The sequence below is a fragment of the Peromyscus eremicus genome, chromosome 13, assembly GCF_949786415.1.
Source record: "Peromyscus eremicus chromosome 13, PerEre_H2_v1, whole genome shotgun sequence".
NCBI lineage: Eukaryota > Metazoa > Chordata > Mammalia > Rodentia > Cricetidae > Peromyscus > Peromyscus eremicus.
Genome location: NC_081429.1, coordinates 10,116,680 through 10,139,819, shown reverse-complemented (window position 1 = coordinate 10,139,819; position 23,140 = coordinate 10,116,680). Strand labels below are relative to the sequence as shown.

The 23,140-nt window shown below is 51.4% G+C and overlaps 2 protein-coding genes across 3 annotated transcripts in view; one reads left to right on the top strand and one right to left on the bottom strand.

Moving 5' to 3' along the window:
* The window catches only part of Thap4 (THAP domain containing 4), a 43,698-nt gene extending 42,163 nt beyond the window's left edge, over positions 1-1,535 (top strand). For both annotated transcript variants that reach the window (XM_059278614.1, XM_059278615.1), the window contains exon 6: positions 1,220-1,535. In XM_059278614.1, coding sequence (XP_059134597.1) covers positions 1,220-1,339 — 120 coding nt within the window. In that variant the 3' untranslated portion in view covers positions 1,340-1,535. The remainder of the gene's footprint in view (positions 1-1,219) is intronic.
* Positions 1,536-9,471: 7,936 nt separating this feature from the next.
* On the bottom strand, positions 9,472-21,515 carry Bok (BCL2 family apoptosis regulator BOK). The gene is made up of 5 exons (XM_059278503.1): positions 21,290-21,515; positions 20,453-20,704; positions 17,780-17,908; positions 10,913-11,076; positions 9,472-10,219 (listed from the first exon to the last, which is right to left on the bottom strand). The coding sequence occupies exons 2-5, from the start codon at positions 20,673-20,675 to the stop codon at positions 10,094-10,096; spliced, it is 642 nt and encodes a 213-aa protein (XP_059134486.1). The 5' UTR covers positions 20,676-20,704; positions 21,290-21,515; the 3' UTR covers positions 9,472-10,093.
* Between the last annotated feature and the right edge of the window lie 1,625 nt (positions 21,516-23,140).

Below are 23,140 nucleotides of genomic sequence, written 5' to 3'. Positions count from 1 at the left end.
GCAGCGCTGGGCTGGGAGCCAGGGGAGCCAGGTGATGTTTTCAACTAGACAGGCTCCAAATCCAAGAAAGCCCTCGAGCCCTTCCTGGGCCAACAGGAGTCGTGGAAGTGGGGTGCCACCTCCGCCTCTTCCCTCCTTGTTTCCATGGTGCTTCCTGGTACCCTGAAAGAACTGGTTTTTTGTGACAGGGTCTCAAGCGTCCCAGACTGGCCTTGAACTCATGTTACTCCTACCTCTACCTCCCAGGTACGGGGATTACAGGTGTGCAGCACCACATCCAGTTTATTTAAGCTGGGGATCTAACCCAGGGCTTCATGCATAAAAGCAAGCACTCTACCGATTGAACTCCATCTTCAGTCCCTAAAGAGACTTTTGATTGGTTTTTCTGTTTTTAAATTTATTTGTGTGTGTCTGTGTACACGTCTGGTCCTCTGATAGAGCAATAAGTGCTTTTAACCACTGGGCCATCTTTTCAGCCCCTCTAACTAAACTTGTAGTGACTGACATTTTTATCTTTTTCTCAGCAAAAGGGTTGAGAGTCCAAGTAATGGGCGTGGCAGAGGCAGCCCGTGGTCCTGGCACTCTGAAGTGTTAGGCCCTTAGAGAGTTGATTAGACATTCATTTATCCTATGGTCACACTGTGTCCACAAGCATTCCACACAGGAGGGCTATGATTCAGGACGTGACTTAGGATCTCTTCATCTTCTTGTGGGAAGAGCCATATGATATAATAGACCAGTGGTCCCTAGTGCTGGCCCCAACTCCCGCAAGAACACATTTGTTATGGTTTAAGGCTCAGATGGAAGTGGAGATTATAGCCAGCAGAACATCATCAAATATTAACAGACTAAACAATAGGCCACTTCTGGAAAGCCGAACTCATACCAACCCTGTGTCTACCTGTTGCTTGGGAGAAGTGGCTGGTATGTCCCAAGGTGGTTCAACCTTGGTGGGGGTATTTTCCTGCTTACAGACCTGTGACCAGTGACGGACACAGGTGAATGGACACTCCCGTGTTTGGTCAGTGTTTGTTTCTGTTTTTCCAAAACAAAACCGAGGCTAGCTTGGAACTCGTATAGCCGCGTTGACCTAGAATTTGAGCTAGTTCTCTTGTCCCAGCCTGCTGAGTGCTGTGATGATAGGCATGCGCCGCCACACCCGGCTCTTGATGATACTCTGAAGGTGTAAACTTAAGTGCTTTGTTTTGTTCTCCATCAGATTACTCGAAAATTCAGACTGAATTCTGAAGGCAAACTTGAACAGACGGTCTCTATGGCAACCACTACGCAGCCAATGACTCAGCATCTTCATGTTACCTACAAGAAGGTGACCCCATAACCTGGAGCAGCTCCCGGAGCCTGGGGAGGGGCCTGGCTCCTACATCTAGCCCCCCAGTTTAGTAGACATCCTACACAGCAGACATGGTGTGGCCGCAGGCTCTGCTGACACAGAACTGTTGTCCCGGTGATCTTGTAATGGCACAGAAAACCAAATAAAAGGCCTTTATTTTTATGGCTGAGGATTTTGAATATTATCACTGTGTAGACTGTACATTTTTTATCTGCTGCTGATAGTTGTTTTCCAGTCTTTAAGATACTGAGAAAGGATCACATGTCCCCTCTTTCCTTTCCTCCCCTCCTCACCTACTTTTTACAGGTTTTGTTTCTGCTTTTTGCACGGCTAGGCAAAGACTATAGTGCTTACGATGCCCTCTAGCCCTAACCCTCCTCCGCAAAGATTTCCTTTCCTTTCTTTCCCCCCAAGTACTGGAGGTGGAATCCAGGACTCTCCACAGTGAGCTCGGCAGCCTCTGTCCTGTTCTGTTCCTTCTGGTTGTCATGGCTGTGAATTGCTCAGAAGCTCCCTCCAGAGCTGGCTGAATTGGCCCCTGGGCCCCCCCGGCCATGAAGCTGGCACTTAGCGCTTTCTCCTTGGGTTTGTGCTTTGGGGTAAGGGTACCCCGCGGTGTCTGTGGACACCCAGGAGATAGCATTCCTCACCCCACCCACCACCCACCTGCCCTTACCCTGCTGCCACCAATGTTTATTTGTGAGTTCCATGCAGTTTCAGTCAAGTGCAGTTTTTGCTTTGGCAGACATCAAGTTATCCCCTAGAGGCCCAAGGAGTCTTTGATCCGGGAATCTGCTAGGGCTGCCTGCCTCAAACCCAAGTCTGCTCAGGTTCTAGAGCCCTGGAGCTTTCTGGTGGGGGAAAATAGAGACGAAAGCCTAGACATACACAGGCTCCTCATGTGGGCTACTCAACTTCCGGGTCTGTCCATGCACAAGAGCCAGGAGGTTTTTGTTTTGGAAACAAGGTCTCATGTAGCCTAAGCTGACTTCTGTAGCCAAGAATGACTTTGAACTCCTGACCTGCTGCCTCTGCCTCCCAAGTGCTTGTGTTACAAGTGTGTGTCACGAAGCTGAAGATCAAACCCAGAGCCTCACGCACACTAGGCAAGCGCTTCACCGACTGAGCCACTCCATTTCTCTCATTTTCCGAGACAGCATGTGAAGCGACATTGCAGTCCATGGCCTCCTCGTGGCAGGTAAATGTTAGCTTGACTGCGTTGAAAAGCACCTAAGGGATTAGAGAAGCACACCCCTGGGTGTGTCTGAGAGAGTCTGCAGACACTGTTAGATCAGAAGGACTCTGACCTAATCAAGGGGTTAGTCACTTGGTGGATCATGATATGGTGGCATCATTAGGAAGTGGTGAAAGGTGGGCGGTGGAGCCTAGCTGGGGAAAATAGGTTAGGGTGTGTCCTTGGGGCCTGTGTCTTGCCCTGGCTCTTCCCAGTGTCCCCTTTGCTCTCTTCCTGGCCACTGTGGTGGGAGTCGATTCACCAAACCCTTCTGGCCATGATGGACTGACACCTGAAACCTTGAGCAAAATTATCTTAGCATCATGCCACCTATCCTGTCACAGTGGTAAGATTGCTGAGTAAAAACCCTGCTCTCCTGACTACATCAGCTTGTGGCATGCACATTTGAAAATACAGATGAGGGACTGGGGAGGTGCTGGCTCGCTCCATCGATAATGCTCTTGCCACATAAACAGCACTGGAATTCATTCCCCAGCACCCATGCGACAGATGTGTGTGGCAGCATATTCCTGTGCTGTGACTGTCCTCTGAGCCAAACAGCTGCCATCCTGAGGCAGTCGAGCTCTGCCCGCTTGCAGAAGGGCATTCCAGCTGGGCTTGTTGAGGAGGGTGGGGAGACCCTCACCTGAGTATCCACCCATTCCCTACCACCTGTTATATACAGCTGTTCCTTAGTTGCACATGACCTCTGAAGGGGCTAGAGTATACAGGCTGGGGGAGACCAGAGGTGTGGGCCTTTATCTTTGTGCTGTGGGAAAGCCCTCCCCTGCTGGGTAAAGGCTTTCCCGGTGCAGTCTATTGGGGTACGGGAGTACCCACACCCTGAAAGTAACTGCTCACCTACGCTCCGTAAGAAAGCCCAATAAACTCATTGGTTTACCAGAGTAAATTTTGGCAGAATCATGCCTACGTTTGCTTGGGGGACCTTCGGAGAGGGGATTGCCTGTGTCTCCCATGTGAAGGAGTTTTAGCAATAGCCCATAATCCCAGACAGACAGATCACTGGAGCCTGCCAGGCCATTCAGTCCAGCCCAATGGACATGCTTCAGATTCAGTGAGAGATCTTGTCTCAAAAAACAAGGTGGAGGAAAACAGTAAGGTGGAGGACTAGATGGCTCAGAGCCTAAAAGCAGTTTGCTGCTGTTCCAGAGGACCCAAGTTCAGATCCCAGCACCCACAGGGGGCAGCTCACAATTGCCTGCAGCTCCAGCTCCAGGAGATTCAACACCCTCTCCTGGCCCCCACAGGTGTACACACAAAGAAATAATAAATACGTTTTAAAAATAAGGTGGGATCTGGGATGGTGGTGCTTGCCTTTAATACCAGCTCCTGCTGCAGAGGCAGGTGGGTTTCCGAGTTCAAAGCCAGACTGCTCTACATAGGGAGTTCCAGGACAGCCGGAGCCACAGAGAGAGACTCTGTCTCAAAAATGAGAAAGGTAGGGAGCAGTTAACAAAGACACCCAGCATCAACCTCTGGCCTACACTCACACACACACACACACACACACACACACACACACAAATTGTGTGCTGTGGTGTAGAAATGCCTGTCATCCTAGCGCTCGAGCAACCGAGACAGGCAGATCTGGACCTACCCTAATTGGCAAGCTCCAGGCCAATAAGAAACTGTGTCTCAAAATACAAGATGGAGAGGCTGGAGAGATGGCTCTGTAGTTGAAGAGTATTTGCTGGTTGTCCTTTGGCCTTGCACACGAACCCAAACTGTGTGGCCGGAGAGGCGGCTCTGTAGATGGGGCATTCACAGCTCCTGCCACGTCCAGCATCTTACAACCTCCTGTGACTCCAGCTCCAGGGGTTCTGACACCCTCTTCTGGCCCTTTCGGGCATCCACACATGCACATGAATAAAAATGACCTTCACATGAGCTCCGATAGAGCTACAGCATCCCAGCCAGAGGGGAAAGCAAGCCTTCAAGTCTGAGGAAAAGCTTCAGTGAGGAGAGCTGTCACAGTACAGTGGGGGGCGTGGGGGGGGTGGGGGCGTGGTTCCTGAAGGGAAAGAGCCCTGGGTTCCCTGGGCTTCAAAGATTAGGAAAATTACACCATTGTGCTGGTACCCTTAAATTCCGTCAATTCCCTGAGATTCAAAGAACAAGCGAGGCTCTCTCATTGCAGGCTTTGGGGGTGGGGCAGGATGGGGTTGGGGAGGTGGAAAGCCGGAAGGCACTGATAAACTTCAACTGTAATTCAAGGACCTCTGGAAGGTAGAGGGGCAGGCCAGCAGCTGCAAGAGGTGGGGAGGGGGGGGGGGGGACTCAGCTGACAGCAACAAGGTCACAGCACTCCATCTTTCCAGCTCTCCCCAGGGGAGGAGACAGCAGAGGAGCCTGGGGTGATCTCGGGGAGGAAGCAGCTAGAGGGCCAGTTTCCAATTCAAGTTTAAGATTATAATTTTTTAAAATTTATATTCTTTGATTCTGTTTCTCCTAAGCTGAAAATTTAAATTAAAATGTTACTTAATTGTATAGGATATATGTAATTATAATAATTTTAATGACAAGACTGCTGATTCAACTTTGATTTTTGCTAGTCTATTAAAGACAAAGTTTAAATATTATATTAATTTCGGACTGTGCCACGACACCAATTTGGTATATAAGTTCAGTTGTTTTGTTTCTAGGATTTGGTGGTTCTCTGAAGTTCATTTTGCTCATGTAAATCACTGGAGTGGTTTAGTTGTCAGAAGTCTAGAATAGGGTACGTCTACCATCGCTCCCTAATGCCAGCATTAGGATCGTTTAATCGTTTGCTCATTAAATAGTAGCGTATGAAGACTTTTCTGTCATTTTGGAATTTTTCCAGTTTGTTTCTTCTGATTGATTTCTAGAAGTGAGATTGCTACTCAAAGGGCTGATACCTGGCTTGTTCAGACGTGGCCCTTCCACCACGGGGTTCCACACCCTAGTGCGTGGGCAAGGTGCCCACCCCCAAGAACAATAGGGAATGGTATTGAACGTGGCTTTGGACCAGTGATAGGTGCGAAGTTGAGTAGTTTGGATTTGTATTTCTCTTGTATTTTGTTTTTTTCTTGACACAGAGTTTACGAACTTTGAATTAGGGATATTAATCCTAATCCCCTTGCTTTTAAATTACAATTTTTTTTTATTCAGGTAAAATACGTGCAACACAAAACGGAACATTTTAATCACCACAGAGCATCCAACTCAGTGTAATTTAGTGCAATCCTGCTGTTCAGCCATCATCTCTACTTACCCAACTTTGATCACAGGGAAAGCCCACACCCACCACACCCTGTTCCTCCCACCCAGTGGCACTCAGTACCAGCACATTGGAGAACGTTCCGTGTGCATTTTGTCTTAGGTTTATAGTCAGATGTAGGAAAATTTTGTTCATTCTTCAGTTATAGAGGAAGGCACAGAATTTTTCGTTTTCTAGTATTGCCCGCATTTCACACTGCCCTTTGTTCTACTGGCCGCCGCCTTGGTCTTGGTGCAGGGGTCACAATGCAGATCTGCCAAAGTTGCTCTCCGGGCATGAGGAGACACTTTTCCATCAGACTGAACTTTCTAGACATTGAAGTCTGACCCTGGGTTATTCACATCCCTGGCCTTCAGCTTCCGATTGTGCTAGAGCCTCAAGGTTGAGTGTGGCAAGTAGGTCTCTCCCATTTCCCTTCACTGGGGGTGGGAGTGGTTCCTGGGACACATGCTGGCTCCCCCGCTCTTGTGTGCCCCCCTTTCATGAATTCTATAATTAACTTGTTTTGATTAAGATAGGAAGCATCCTGTTTTATAAGGAATACATCTGGTTTATGAGTGCCCACCTGGAGGGCTGGCCAGTCAGCTGGTTCTCCGCCGGCCTTTATGTCCGCTCCGCTCTGTCTTGTGCCTTTAAGGTGTTTTTAGAGCTGGCCTCATATAGGTTTTCACAGCTCTTGTTCCATTTCCGTCTCCAACTTTCATCTTTCTGCTGTCGGGATGTGTCATACCCCCATTGTGTCCTCTTAACTAAATGTGCACACTGATCTCCAAGCCACTTGAAGCCCGTGCTTTTCTGAGTTCTTAGTGTTGAACATTTACTTTCTTGTGTTGGAAATAAACCAAGGGATTTGGTCCAAGGACATAAGGCTGGAAAGGCAAACCACCCACACATCAACATGGCTTTTTCTTCCCTTTTCTTCCCTCCCCACTTCCTTCCACCTGCTCTCCCCCAGGCAGCAAATGCCAAGGCAGTACTGCGCAATGGTCACATACAAGGGTTCCACCCTAAGCCAGACTTCACGCGGCCACCCGGAGGCCTCCAGGATACCCTCCTGGGGGCTGGGAGCATGGGGTACGCAGGTAGGAATTTAGAGGAAGGAATGAGAGCCAAGAGAGCAGCAGAGCCTAGAGGTGGGTGGCAGGCAAGTATGAGGCGAGGACAGCTATGGGGGGGCTGAAGGACCTCTGACGCTGAAACCTTGGGGGTCCCTGGAATTCTTGCCTCATCAGGAAGCCAGGCAGCTAGAAGACTTCAGTTCTCAGTCCCAACCTTATTGTAGATCTCGGAAAAACCAAGGCTGAGAGGCCGGGTATCCTTCCAGCCCTGCCCTAAAGCCCGAGCAGGAGTCAATGAGCCTTGGGGAATAGCCCTGCCCAGGAAGCAGTGGGTCCTTCCTGGGGCTCCTGCACTCCGGTGAGATTGGCCTGGAGGCAGACATGCATCCGGAGCCTAAAGACTTGGAGTGCTGGAGCCGACTCAGTAGTGGGGTGGTCTGGCAAGGGCGTGGGTAGCAGGGTGCTCCAGACAACTCTGCTAACCCTCACACTCTCCAGGCCTTTTGGTCTCTTCTCCATTATGTCCCTAGCTAACCTGGGTGGAGTGGTGCACTTTTTTAATCCCGGCACTCAGGAAGCTGAGGCAGGAGGATCGCTGTGAGTTTGAAGCTAGCCTAGTCTACATATTGAGCTCCAGGATAGCCAGGTCGAAATAGAGACTCTTGTCTCAAAAACACAACGACGACAAAAAAATTAAAAATCTCCAGCTAATTCACAGTGGCCACCAGGCCTATGTAGGCTTCACCATCCAGCCAACCACAGTTCCGGTTCCTGTCCCACCCCCAGCTCTAACACTGAAAGCATCTGTTTGGTGAGTCTTGTCAATAGCTCAGCCTGATCCTATTCATTCCTTCCACCCTTGACAGCCATTTCTACACATTTCCCCTCACTTTGCACAAATAATGTAAGGTTTCTTTAGACAATACACCTGTCCCTGTCCTGTCTCTCCCCTCTTGAGGCCTACTTGTCTCGACTAGTGTCCAGCTAACAGGTCCATAGACAGCACAGTGGTGGTCCCGAGGACCCCGAGGAGGCAGGCCCTCACCATGCCTCAGAAATGCTGGGTGGTCATCTCCTGCTGGTGTACCTTGCTGTCCCCAGAGGGAAAAAGAAACCTGCTGCCGTGGGAAGCTGATTCTGTTGTCTAGGACCACTCATTAGACCCAATGTCCCCAGCTTCCTCAAGGCCTTCCACACAACTTCATCTCCTGCTGTCCCTTTAACAGGAGACCCCTGTGAGACCAGTTCAACCTATACCATGATCCAGCCACTGGTGAGGAGAAACTGGGCTGGATGCTCAGCAACCTCCACTCTGGCTGAAGAAGATAGTCTCTATTAGAGCAGATAGAACTTTGAAGGCTTCTGTGGGATGCTAGAGCTGAGAAATTCAAGCCTCTGTGTTCATCCTTTTCTTTACCCCATTTTGTCCAGCATAATTAGGAGTACCCCACTATTTGCATGGAACTGCACTTGGAGTGTGCCCAGGTCACCAGAACCTGGCCTTCCCTGTATTTTGAGTATCTCTATTGCCACGTCCCACTCTGGACTAGCACGGAGCTCTCTACTGTCAGGCAGGCATTAGCGCTTCTAAACCTTGGCTGGAGAACCAACATCAGAACCCTCCCCTCCTGTACCATCAGACCAACCTGTCATACCCCTAACCATTACTAAAGTGGGCCACAGAACATCATCCTACAGTGACTCACCTACAGCAATCGTTTATTGCCTCTTTGCCCACCAGGGGGATGTGAACCCCATGTGGCTACAGGGCTTCTTTCTACAGGACCTTCCTCGGCCTGACACACAGCTCACCCCAACACACAGAGCCTGGCAGGGAGGCAGGTTGCTAGGCTAGGTCAAGTCAAAGGATGGGCCCAAGGAGACATGGGACAGGGCATGTTCAGCCAGCACATACCTCCAGCACTACAGGTCTGGCGGGGGATCCAAAACACGCCCATGGCCTGATTTAGATAACTAGCATCAAGGAAAGGCTGGATGTGGGGAGCCAAGGGAATGTGCGGAGAAGATGAAGTCCTGAGTGAATGTGTATTGTTTGACACAGCCGTGAGGCACTGAGCCATGTCAAGGGCTCAGACCCATGGAAAGGGAAAACCTTCCTTTGGTCTGACTGAATGTTGAAAGTATGTGCAAGTATGAGCGTTTATGAATGATTGACAGCGTGTACAAAAACTAGCAACTGCAGCCTCCCCCTCCTGGATGTTCCAGCTTAAGACCGCACCTCCAGACACCTCCTACCAAGACTAGCTAACCCTTCCCCTGGGCTGTGCATAATAAATACGCTGAGGTTCCGGGCTGTCGCAGCTCCATCAGAGTGTGCACAGCCTACCCATTCCCAGCTTTTCTCTGTGTGTGACTGTGTTTCTTCTTCATTCCCTCACAGCCTCTAGTTAGGTCAAGTCCAAAGCCGCTCAGGACACAGCAGTTAGAGGAGGAGGTTAGACTTTGGGTACACCATGGGCTTCCCGAGTCTTGAGTTCTTGGAGGTCCCAGCAGGCCATGTTTAGCGGTCCCATGAGGACAGATGCAAAGAAATCAGACTAGGGTCTCACACTCTGCTGGGCAGAACTTTATTGGGGTCCAACTTGTGCAGACCACCTCATCACAGGATCTCTTGTTCATTGGTCAGGTGAACTAGCCTGGATCCCTACACCCCTGGCCCCTGCCACAGAGGACCCCTTGTGAGTTAGGGACACCTTCTTCATCTAGCCATAGCCTAAGCAGCAGCACAGGAGCCTTCTGCTCTGCCTTTAGGGACAGTAAGCATCCCTGGCTCCTCCTGCATTAGCCAGAGTCAGATGTACAGGACCCGCTTCCCACACGGACTGAGGCCAGCTCGTGTCCTGGGAAGTCCCCTTCCTGGGGTCGGGCCTGGGACACCAAGTGAAAGTGTTCCCCGGCCCCTTTCTCCAGGGCTGGGCACTGACCCTGGCTTTCTGGTAGGAGTTCCCAGAGAAGAGCTCCAGCAGACACTAAAGCCAGCTCCAGACTCTGAGACAGCCTTCTACACTCAACCCTCCCGGAGGCCAGGGTCCACAAAGGAATGGGGTTGGGACAGGGCCCCAGGGACTGGATGCTCCCAATCTGAGTGAGGGAGGTGCTTTGCAGGCTGTGGGCCCCTTGGGTTGGGCCCAGGGGCTCTAGGAGTGGCCCCTGCCCTGGTGGGCAGCTCATCTCTCTGGCAACAGCAGGAAAAATGCAGCCTTCAGGAAGCGGCCCAAACTGCAGAGTGTGGCCACCAGCCAGTGGGAGCGGAAGCCAGGGTCTGTGCTGACCACACACTTGAGGACATCAGTCTGGGAGGAAAAAGGGACAGTTAGCAAAGCCAGTCAACCCCAGGTTCCTAGTACCTGGCTCTGGAAAAATGTCTTATCAAATCACAAAGCTGTTTGAGAAAGGAGGCCGTAGCCCATCTGGACCAAAGCTTGAGCAGGACACCTAAGAGTTGGGGGAAGGTCTCGAATCAGGCGTCCTTGCCTACCCATTTTATTGGTGAAACCGGGCTTCTGGATGGAGCCCATCCTCCATGCCCAGTTCTCAAAAGCGTCTTTGGTTTGGTCAACCATGTAGGCAGTCGGGCATGGAGACTAGGAGGGTCTGTCCTGACATCCACCCTTCTAGGTCTTGCTTCTTGAGAATGGAGAAAAGTGGAGCTCCCAAGAGGAAAGTGAAATGCTTAGGGCAGTACTGAAATCTCCCTGTGAGGGGGACCTGAGTTCTGTCTCTGAGAGACTGTTGGCCTCTTTCTGCCAGGCACCTCCTGGGAGCAGCAGGGAGACAAGAGTTCTGGGTCTGGGATCCTGTTAGTGCAGGCACAGAAGAGCCCCTGCCTACGTCTCAGAGCAACCCCGAGTCCTGAAGCCCTTCCCCGCAGCCCCCACCTTCCATCTCACTCCACCCTTCTGTTCCTGCCACTAACACTCCAGTGCTTACCACACCACGCCCCTCCCGCCACCCCACCCCACATCCCTGCTGATGCTAAGGCTCACCCATCCGCCACGCCTCCGAAGCCAGGTCGCCAAGGTCTTGCGCACAAATTCCCCCAGGCAGTCGACCAGGGCATGAACCATGGCAGGCTGAGCCTGCCGAACACAGTCCACTGCTAGCCCCGCAGCCACCGAGTACAGGGACACTACCTTGCCCCATGTGATGCCTGTAGGGAGATAGTTGCTGATCAGACCCAAACTGGTGTCCAGCCCATAGGGTACCATGAAAAGCTGAGCTGCTCCAAGCTACTTTCCTGCCCGCCATCAGCCGGTGACGAGTAATGGCTATGGAGCCAGGACTCTCCCTGCAGGCCACCACCACCACAGGCCACTTGGTCGGGTGTACTGGTGCGGCTTGACCATCATCCCCAGTAAGTCAGATTTTCTCTCTTAGCCTGTTCTCAAGTAGATGGAGGTTCCTAGCCTCTGGGGCATACCTGCCGGAGCCTAGGATGAAACCAGCCTTACCCACATCTGAGAAAGGTGTCCACAGGAAAGCTGTGCAACTCAGCACAGTGAGGCTGCACTGACTCAGAACTGGGTGAGGAAAACAGCGGGCAACTTCAAGGGTGTGTCCAACTCTGTTTTGTCTGCTACTCTGAACCTTGATACCAGGGCAGGAGATCAGAGCCTACCCCATACTTGCTTTATAAAAAAGCCACAGCCCACAGGAAGACTTCCCTAGATCACTGACCTGCCGGGAGGCACAACTAAAACTTTGAAGTAAGATAGATGAGCAACACGTGGGGGATTACATGCAGCACCTTAACATAAAGGAATTCAAGGGCTGGGGAGATGGCCCAGTAGTTGAAGTATTTGCTATGCAAGCCTGAGACCCAGAGTTCAGATCCCCATAACACATATAAATGCTGGGTGGGTGGGCCAGCCCACCCTCCCCAGTTCTGGCCTTGGAAGACCAGAGCAAGCTGGTTAGCAAGACTCGCCCTATCAGCAAGCGCTGGATATGACTGAGAAATCCTGCCTCAGTAAATTAGACTACTGAGGATAATGCCCAGCGGCAACCTTGAGTCTCCATATGGATGTGCACGCAGATGTGCCCACAGACATGCAAAACGTGTGTACACACATGAAAATGGAAAAAATACAGGAAGTCCTGGCATGACCGCAGCATCTTTGGGGCAGAGGCAGGAGGATCAGAAACGAGTTCAGTCCAGGTCGTCCCCAGCTGCATACAGTTATCTCCAAAGGCAGAGCTGGAGATATGGCTCAGTAGTTAAAGAGCTCATATTGCTCTTCCAGAGAACCAAGTTCAGTTCCCAGGACCCACAGTAAGCGGCTCACGACTGCCTGTGACTCCATCTCCAGGGAGAGGAAGCCTCTGACCTCCAAGTCAGACCTGAACACACATGCACATATCCACACACAGGAACAAACACATACACATAATGAAAAAACATTTTAAATATATCACTTACATTTAAACATTAAAATATAAAATATTTATAAATATTAAAATAATTATATAATTAGCAGTATAAATATTTTTAAATGCTATTAAAATATCAAAAATAAAATAAATCAGCTGGGCATGGTGTGTGTGCCTTTAATTCCAGCAGTCAGAAGGCAGAGGCAGGCCGATCTACAGAGCGAGTTCCAGGACAGCCAGCACTACACAGAGAAACCCTGTCTCAAAAAAACCAAACTAAATAAATGAGTTAATAAATTCAAATAAATCTTTGAGAAAGCGGGGGTAGGTGTGGTAGCGTGGCCTGTACTGTAATCTCAGTATCAGAAAGCTGAGGCCAGATGATCTTGAGATTGGAGGTGGGGGGGGGGGCAAAAAAGTACAAATAACACATTAAGCATTTAAAGAAATAAAATCTATTTCCCCTTGTTAACAGCATAAGAGGATACATTAGAACAAGATGTAGTTGTGGTCCTACTATGTTAAAAAGCTTCAGGGGCTGAGGAGACAGTAAAGTGTTTGCTATGCACCTGTATAAAAAACCAGGCATGCAACCAAAAAAAAAAAAAAAAAAAAAAAAAAGCCGGGCGGTGGTGGCGCACGCCTTTAATCCCAGCACTCGGGAGGCAGAGCCAGGCGGATCTCTGTGAGTTCGAGGCCAGCCTGGGCTACCAAGTGAGTTCCAGGAAAGGCGCAAAGCTACACAGAGAAACCCTGTCTCGAAAAACAAAAAAAACAAAACAAAAAAAAAACAAAAAAAAAAAAAAAACAGGCATGCTGGCATGCGCCTGTAACCCCAGTGCTGGCATCAAAGAGATGAGGCCGGGATGATGCAGACAGGAGGATCCTTAAGGCTTACTGGCCGGCCAGCCTAGTCATTATGACCTCCAAGTTCAGTGAGAGACTGTCTCAAAAAATAATTGAAAGGATAACTACTAAAGAAAATACTCATCATTAACCTCTGACCTACACACACAAGCATCTGCACCCACATGCTTGTGCACACATACACACACTGGGAAAGACGAGGTAAGGGTTCAGGTAACTGCTGTTCTCAGCTTTGCTGGGGAAGGCAGTTGGAGAGCATTTGACGAGACCCAAAAGCACACACAGCTTAGCCACAGGCCCTGTGAGACGCTAACCTAAGAGTAGCCTGTATAGACTGTGAAATTCCCCTCAACCCACTTTCACACAGCACTCAGAATAACCTCTTATCAATGCATGCGTCAGCACACAGATGCTCACCACGGTACCACTCACAATAGCCAAAAAGGAAAAACTAAATGCTCGTTAGCGAACTACTGGGGTCCTGCAATGGCACTATTATACAGCCAATAGCAAAAGTGAGGTTCTGATGACTGCCCCCGCACAGCAAGGGAAAGGAACCAGACACAAAAGGGCACAAATACTGTGCCAGTCCACCTATAGAAAACACAGAACAGGCATACCCACAGAGTCAAAAAAAAAAATGATTCACAGGGGTCTGGGGGCGAGGGACAGAGTGTGACTGCTGATAGTCTGTCCTCAAGATTAGGACAAACAGCATTCTGAATGTGCTAAATGCCACCAAATCTGACATTTAATGTTGCTAAATGTACAGTACACAGATGTTTCCTCAAGAAAAAGGAATGGGAGAGAGAGAGAGGAAAAAACCCAACCCCCTGAAATCAGCCAGTGCCACACATCTGCTTCTAACTCCCCCATAAGAGTGACTTGCTGTCTCTTCCAGACTAAACCCGAGTCTGAAAGCCCAGCTGAGCTCCACTCTGGCATCAGTGACACCCATGTCACCGGCCGGACACAGCCCTAGTGCTCGGCCTGCTGAGCGCCTTGGTGCCAGTCACATTATCACAGGGTGCTCTGCTGTGAGCTGTGCCCTTGATGTGATGGAGAATTAACGTGTCACCCGCAGAGTGCCCCAGTCTGTCACAAGAACTGAGGACCTTAATGTCCTGTTAAACAGTGTGCTCCACCAGGTGGTGGTGCACGCCTTTAATCCCAGCACTTGGGAGGCAGAGGCAGGTGGATCTCTGTGAGTTTGAGGCCAGCCTGGCCTACAAAGCAAGTTCCAGGATGGCCAAGGTTACACAGAGCAACCCCTGTCTTGAAAAATTAAAACAAACAAACAATCAAACAAAAACAGTGTACTCCGTGGGGTGATGACATTCCCAGCAGAAGTGGCTGGAGAAGATGTGTCGGGGCACATCTTGGGAGCTCCTGCTTCCCTTGGGCTCTGATATATTCACAATCTAATTCTGGAACATTTATTTAATTTTTTTTGGCAGGGGGGTTATTTGATTTTTGAGACAAGGTCTCTCTATTATATACCTCTGGCTATCCTGGAACTTTTGCTATAGACCAGGCTGGCCTCAAACTCAGAGATTCACCTGCCTCTGCCTCCAGAGAGCTAGGATTAAAGGCATACACCACCACACCCAGACTGATTCATTTTTGTTTTGTTTTGTTTTTTGTTTGTCTGAATGTAAAGTCTGTGCACCACATACATGCTATGCCCAAGGAGACCAGAAGAGGGCTCAGATAGCCTAGAGTTATAGCTGGCTGTAAGCTGCCCTGTGGTTGCTGGGAATTGAACTAGGTTCCTCCGGAGAAGTGCTCTTAACTACTGAACCATCTCTCCAGCCCCTATAATTCCAGAACATCTTGTCCCTCCAGGAGAAACCCCATAGTCACTGGCCGCCAGGCCCTGCTTCCCCATAGCCACTGGCCATCATACCCCGATTCCCCATAACCCCCTGGCAACTTCGCATCTGCTTTGTTATAGTTAACAATTCTGCACATTTCTCACAGATGAAATTTCTGGCTGGCACATTTAAGGTTCATCTGAACTGCACTCCTCTTCATGGCTGACCAATATTCCACATCCACTTGTCAATTAATGGGAGAATGGATAGTCGCTACTTTGGGCTGTGTAAATAATGCTGCTGGGAACACACACTGGCAAGCTTCTCTGTAGGCATGGGTTTTATTTCTGTTAGGTATACATCTAGTCGTAGATTTGGTGAGTCATATGGAAACACCATGCTTCACCATTTGAGGACCTGCCAGGCTGTGGGTCATACTTCACATGTGTCCCACCAGCTGTGGGTAAAGGCTGAGTTCTCCACATCCTCATCAACACTGTGCTTGTCTGGCATCCTAGTAAGTATGAAGCCTTTCTGACACACACAGCGATGACTGTCGATGCTCATCATCTCATATGCGTGTTTGTCAAGTCAGCTGGGACTTTCTGGCCTCCAGTGAGACGTGGCCACCCTGCATTCCCATGGCCTCTCTTCCCCCACCTCCTCCCCACCCCCCAGCCTGGAGACAGACACTCAAGCGGCCACCCATGGCTGGCGTCAGCTGGGAAGGGCTCTGTCTCCCCCAGAGGGTCTCCTAGAACCAGTGCCTCTCTAGTCTGCCTCCATGCTCAGGGTGGGCTTGCACCCGGCAGGGATGGTGGACAGGGGGGTAAGGTTACTCTGACCTCTCCCCAGTTCACACTCACGACCACCCAGGACCCCAGTCCCTTTCTCCGGCTCACACCTACCCCTAAGGGAGGCCCAGCCTCTCCTGGCTTCACTGAACCCATCAGCAGACTAGATCTGCAGCCTCAGCAGCGGAGTTCCTTATAAATCCAGCCATCCCTGGCTCGTAAACCAGCCTGCTTGACAGCTTGGAGACAGACACCCTGGCGGCCACCCATGGCTGGCGTCAGCTGCAAAGCTCCAGAGAGGTCAAGGGTGGTCCTCCACCCAAAACGTCTGGCTGCTGGCTTCTGGCTCCCACCAGCTGCCTGCAGGTTACCCTCAAGGAAGGGACTGGAGCTTGCACATTAACTCCTAATACAGCTTCTCCTACCCCCATTCCACAGCCCTTCTCTGCCTCTCCCACTCCACCACCCACCCACTCACTCACTTCCCACAGCCCATTCCCCTGGCCCTGCATTTTTCAGTACAGAAGCCACACTGGCTGACCCCATCTGTCATCTGATGCTCCTGAAGCTGGCCAGGGCCTCCCCACTCCTAGGCAAAGACCACATGGATCTGGCCTGAGTGACACATGTGGACAACAAGGTGTCTAGCAAGCAGGGTTCTAAGGAAAGAGCCTCGAACAGGAGGATTTGGGGAGATGTGTTTTGCAGCCCCCTGCAAACCTGGGGCAGTGTATAAAAGGCAAGCAGCAATAATGGAACCTGAGGCAAAGAGGGAGGCGGCAGCAGGAGCTAAGAGGAGTTAAGCCTTGCCTAACACTCACTTCTGGAGCAGAGATGGAAGGCCCTGGGAGAGCCCCAGATAAGTGTGTCCCTAATCTCCTAAAGTTCCCCACAACCAGGCACACTCGTAGACGTTTAGGGATGCTTTTTTTTTTTTTTTTGAAATGTCCCATGTGGATCCAGCTGTGGAAATTCAAAGACCATGGTCACCAAAGCCCAGGATATGCTGCTGCGGTCCTGCAGAGAGTCACCGCCCCAGCCAATGCTGGACCAGTGTCAAGTGGCAGGCCTGTGTCAACAGCCCTCAGAATGGCCAGCAGCAGTAATTATTGAGTAACCTCGATAATAGTAAAGATACACACAAACAAGGATCACCCAGCCACTCCCATTAACCAAGCAGCACAACTCTACACCGCTGTTACGCCTGCACTCCCTTCTCCCATTAGTCCAATCACATCACTTTCATAAACCACCCAATCACTTATATTATTAAATTCTGCTGTCACCTCAATTCCGTCATAATAACTTATTACATATGTAACTCCTACCTCTATTAAAAGGCCCACCAACAAAACTCCCAACACCACCCAACTAGGCCCTCAGGTTTCAGGGTATTCCTGCAGCCACAGCAGTTGTATACCCAGTGGGGTGGCTCAGAAGGTCAAGGCACCTAGAGCCAGGCCTGAGACTTGAATTCGATATCATTATTAAAGAGAGCCAACTCCCAAAAGTTGTCCCCTGACCGCGACATGCGTGCCGTGGTTCAGTGCATGAGCATGCGCAGACGCATGTGCACGCGCACACCCCAAATAAAAACATAATAAAAAACAGCTGAGTGTGGTGGTGCACACCTTTAATCCCAGCACTCAGGAGGCAGAGGCAGGAGGATCTCTGAGTTCGAGGCCAGCCTGGTCTACAGAGTTCCAGGACAGCAAGGTCTACACAAAGAAACCCTGTCTTAAAACACCAAAATTTAATTAAAAAAAAAAAAAAGGCTGGCAGCACCATGCACTGCTTTCTGAACCAGCGAACCAGCTCTTGGCCGGGCTGGGCTGCCACACAGTTCAGAACAGTCCAAAGTGCCAAGAGGCTTGTATGATGGCAGTGACTTGGAACCCACAGAGCTGTGTCAGAAGACCCCAAGAATTTTCTATCCCTGTAAGCCCGCCTGATCCACAAATGTTGAGCCCCCTCCCAGAGATGCCTTGAGAAAACGGGCCAGACCTACCTGCCGAGAAGATGTGGCCAGCCACAACAAGGAAGGCGTCAGTCACCACGGGCTCAGACTGAAGAGAGATGTGCAGCTGCCGGGCCACATTTCGGTATACACTGGGCCGAATCTGCTCCAGTTCATCCCCTGTATGGGCACAGTGGGTCGGGTCCTCTCACACCATAGCACTGACCAAGACTCAATCCTGCACTGGATCCACCTGACCTCACTTGACCTCCAAGCTAACACCTTCCCCTTCACCGCCCCGATTCCCCACTTAACCTGTTTGACCCCACCCCCACCCCCTCACCTTCTCTTACTTCATTTGACTCTCCCAACCTTGGCCCCATGATCAAAGAGGCTCGGGAGGCTGTGGAACCTCCAGCCCCCTAAGGCAAGCTGGCTGGGCCAGTGGGGCAGGAATACTGCAGGGGTGCATGGGTAGTGCCTGCTCAGTGACTCAGTGCAGGGCAGACAGGCCGATGAGCAAGTGGATGGGCCGAGCAGGAGGAGGGACCATGCAGGAAGGCACGACCCAGCATGGCGAGGGGCTTGGCTGGAAGACCACAGCTATGTAGTCCCCCGCCGCTGCCTTCGTGGCCCAGGCACCAGCATCGTTGGTAATGGCTCAGTGAACTGACTTAGGCTGAACCAAGGCCCTGGGACAATGGTACCACCCACATGCCAACAGGGGCTCCTGGTGCCAAATGGGTGTGTTTTTATATGGTAGTGCATCAGCCCAGCCACGGCTGGGCCAAGGAGGATGCCTGCCAGTCCCACCTGGCCCCCTGGGCAGCGGTGCCCTTGGCAGCCTCGTGCACCAACAGGAGGGGAAGATGATGCCGGGAATCCCACACAGCCTCTGATTGGGTGTCCCCGGCCCAGCCACTTCCCCAGCCAAAGCAAATAGGGAAATGCTGCTGCCGCCTGTCCTGTCCCAGCTATAAGGGGCGCCCACGTCATCCCTGAGGCCAGCTGTGCTCTATCTAATTAATTAAGATCTGGAACCACCGGGTAGAATCAGGAGGGGCCCGGGGATGAAGAGATGGTATGGAAATTCCCAAGGCTGGCCTGGATGTTGCCAAGGATAAAACCCCGGGGGCCCTCTGGAGACTGACCCCAGGAGACTGCTCAGGGATACAAGCTGGGCTGCTTCCTGTTTGTGGCCGGGGTCATGCTGGGGGGTCAGGGAGCTATAACTGAGCTTACTTAGAAAAATTCACCCTGAGTACTCATGACAGCCCCAAATATAACCCGAACAAGAAAGTACTGGGATTCAAGTACTCCCCCTCTGGGAATCGCCTTAGTTGTCTAGAAGGGTCTGAGCCCCCGAGTGTAGGAACAGGACTGCGTGATGGAAAAACGCCTTAACATTACTGAGTCCTCAGAGGGCTACTGCTGAGCACAAGGCTTTGCACCTGCTGCTTTCCACAGGCCGGTGGTCAAGCCTCCGAGGACCTGCCACAGCCATAAGGACTGAGAAGACAGAGTTTGAGTGGGTCAGCCCCAAGGCAAGACTTCCTGCCACTCCAGTGCCCTAGGGGCTCTCAGGAGGCCAACATGTCTTTTCTCCAGCGACAGGCACTGGTCTCCTTCTCCGATGAGTTTACCTAGCCTAAGCTTCACTCACCCTTTGCACACACCTAGAGATAGCTCCCCTCCATCCCCGCACAGCCCTCCTGGGAGTCCAACTCGGCCCGAGGGACTCTGCCTCTCTCACTCTTGGGCCTGCCAGGTCTACACAGCCCGTGTTCCTTGCGGCTATCACAGCACAAAGATGCAGGACCTATCTAAAATAGCATGTGTGCGTACCTCGTCTCCCAGGAAGCCGGGTCTTACAGGGCCCCCTCCAACCAGGAGAGAGCACACCCTCACACCCACACACCTATTTGTTTGATCTCTGCTATTCACACACACACACACACACACACACACACACACACACACACACACACACCCCATTCCCTTGCACGGCCCCAGGACAGCCCCAGACCCCAGTCTGGCTGTGGTGAGGTGAACTGTCCAGTATCAGCGTTTGCCTATCCTTCCCCCTCACGCGTCCAGGCCTTAGAGGAGCTAAGGAGAGCCACTGAGCTATGTGTGACCCACAAAACAGTGTCCCAGATGTCCTTCAAGAAGGCCCAGGGGGGGGGGGAGGGGGGCTTCCCATCAAGGGAAACAGCAGGGGGTGTCTGATCTCAGCCAATAACTGAAAGGCCTGTTTTCCAAAACAAACATTGGGACACGTGGTCCCACAAAGGATTTTTTAGTCCAGCAGAGTACAAGGGTCACAATAAAGTTTAGCTGCTAAAATATTACGCTTCCAGAGCTTTCCGTAGTTTATGACAAGAATGTCTGTGATCTGGGCTAAACAGGCATGGGGCGTTAGGGGTGGGGGACCTGGCAAAGGAGCCAGCAAAGCAGGCAAGCCTGGGAGAGAACAGAGGAGCACCAACCTGGGTGGCCTATCCTGCACCCTCACCATTCCAGACAGATTTGGGCTCCCACGCACGCCTCCTCTTTACCCCAGAGGGAGGGTGAGGCGCAACCAAAGAGGGGCTGAACATGTCTGGAGAAGGGAATGTCGGTGCAGAACAGCTGTACCCCACACCCCGAAACACAGCGGACAGGCCCATCAACCAGCTGGGGGGGGGGGGACTGGGATCGTAGCTGCCGGTGACCCACACTCACCCAAGCGCAGCAGCACGGTGCACACCTCCGCTAGGCGTCCTCCAGGGGCAGGCGAAGCACGCTCTGGTGCGCTCCAGGAGAGGCCGGCGCGCAAAAGCCGCGCGTGCACGTACTCCCGGCCTAGCGCCTTGGCCTGGGCCACCAGCTCCTTGTCTGTGGGCGAGCGATCAAAGGCGTCCATGATCTCCGCAGCAAAGACAGAAGAGCGCCGCAGCACCTCCATGGCCGAAGCGCAGGCGAGCGGAACCACACCTACGACAGACAAAGCACAGCCGGACGGCCTCCAGCCAAGTGGGGAAGGATCGCCCGCCAGGCGGGGAGACCTGGAGGCGCGGCGCGAGGCACAGCGGTCCCCACCGCGTGCGCCCCGGTCCAGCGCCGATCCAAAGCTCACAGAGGAGGTCGGCTGGGCACCGCCCTCAAAAAGGGCCGGTTTCGGATAGCCTCTCGTTTTGCACCCCAAGCCTTTAAAAAATACAGTGTCACGTTCTTTTAGGTTCTAAATTAAATCACGCAGTTCCCAGCAGTGGTCAAGGGTTGGAAGCACCGCGGGAAAAATGGCGATAGGTTCTGTGGTCACAGTGCCCAGGCTTGTTTGGACCAGTTTGGGGGCGACGGAGGATGCAGAACAGCCTGCTGCGACCAGGCGACAAAAAGGACCCCGGGGGCTCCTCCCGGGCGGGAAATCAACTCCCAAGGAAAGCTCCAAACGGCGCGGCAATCCCTGGGCTCTGAAGCCACGCACCTGCGCACCTCGCAGGGCGGGTGTTTGTCCCCGGTGTCGCCGTTCCCATGGTGCTACATCCAGGGGACAGATGCCACGCCCGCCCGACTCACCTCTCCGGCCGCATGGCGCGCGGGGCGGCTGTGGAGTTCTGGTTTCAGGACCCGCTTGCCGCTGTCTCCGCCGGTCGAGACCCTTCCATTCAAACCCGCGAGCGCGCGCCCCGCCCCGGCGCCCGCCCCGTCCACGCCCGAGCCGAAGCACAGGCTCCGCGGGTCTTCCCGCGCTCGCAGAAGTCCTGGTCTCGAGGGCTGCGGGAGGCGTACCGCGCGGACTCCCCGCAGGCGAGCGGCCAAGCCTAGGGCTTCGCCTTCTAAGGAAACGGCAACCCCCGGGGGTGGAGCCGCAGCCCAGCTCTGCCCAACGCCTCCCCGGCTTAAGGAAGGCCAACACAAGTTCTCGGGATGCGCCCGGGAACGCAGCCAGGCTGGAGCTGTCCCGACAGGCAGCGCGAAGAACATCCAGCCCTGACACCAACCCACTGGGGCGCACCGAGTTCCATTTTAGAATTGGCTGACTTATCTTTTTCCTTAGTGCCTTGTAGAGGTTCCTTATGGATTCTGGATTCTTCCAGTTGTAGGGGATCCCATGCCCTCTTCTGACCTCCGAGGGCGGCAGGCACGCATGTGGTGCACAGACATACGTGCAGGCAAACATTCATACACAAAACAAAATTAAAAATAAGCAAATCTTTAAAAATAGATTCTGGATTCTTGGCTTAATAGAAGCCTTTGGAGTGTGGTGGAGACTTGGATTTGTGTTTGGTTGAAGATGCTGCAAAACACCCTCTCCCACTCTAGTCTGGCTTTGCTTCTAATGAGCTGGAGTTATTTATATCAAGTCCAATATATAATTTTTGTAGTTGGTTATCTCTCATTAGGGTATTTTCCTTGGAGAGAAGAAGAGGGAGGGAGGGAGGGAGAGGGAAGGAGGAGAGGGGCTGGTCTGGAACTCTGTACCAGCGTACAAGTTGCCTCTGGAGTGAGTGCTGGATCACAGGTGCCGTGACCACACTCAGCCTCTCTTATCGATTTCTTTCAGAAGCTTAGTTATTTTTAGGATTCATATCTAGGCCTATGATGTATCGCAAACATTATTGTGAACAGTGTGGTAGTGAGTCAGAGCTCTCTTTTTCCATTTGGATTTCCAAGAAAGTCGGCAGCATCTACTAGACACTGTACTTCTCCTTCATCTTTGGATCCAACTGTACAATTCCAGCAGCAGAATTTGCTAACTTAACCTGATTAACTGAACCCGAAATAAAACACACATTCTACACACACACACACACACACACACACACACACACACACTTATCAAAATAGAACATCTGAAATTAACGCAAGTGTCAGCAAATGTCAGAGTTTAAATCATACAGTGATTATTCTCTGAATTAAACTAAAGCTAAATTACAGAAAAACTAATTAAAGTCTACAAATGCTTAGAAATGAAACACCACATTTATAATGAGGCAATAAATAATACATCACAATGGAAAAATTTAAGAAGATTTACCATGTATTTTATGTATATGGGTGTTTCATCTGCATGTTCATCTGCACACAAGAAGAGAGCACTGGATCCCATGGGACTACAGTTGTGAGCCACCATGTGGGTGCTAGGAATTGAACTCAGGCACTGAGCCATCTCTCCAGCCCCCACAATGGAAATATTTTCAAGTTAACACTGGTTAAAAACAAAAACAAACCAGTGTACATCAAACCTATGAGACGCAGCTAAAGCACCGCTTAAGGAAAACCTAACTTTAGAAAATGGGTTGAAAGTTAAAGCTCCAAGATCTACCTTAAGAAAAAGAATTATAAATCCAAAGATAAAATGAAATCATTTGAGAAAGAGAGAGAGAGAGAGAGAGAGAGAGAGAGAGAGCACTGAGCAGGTGTGAT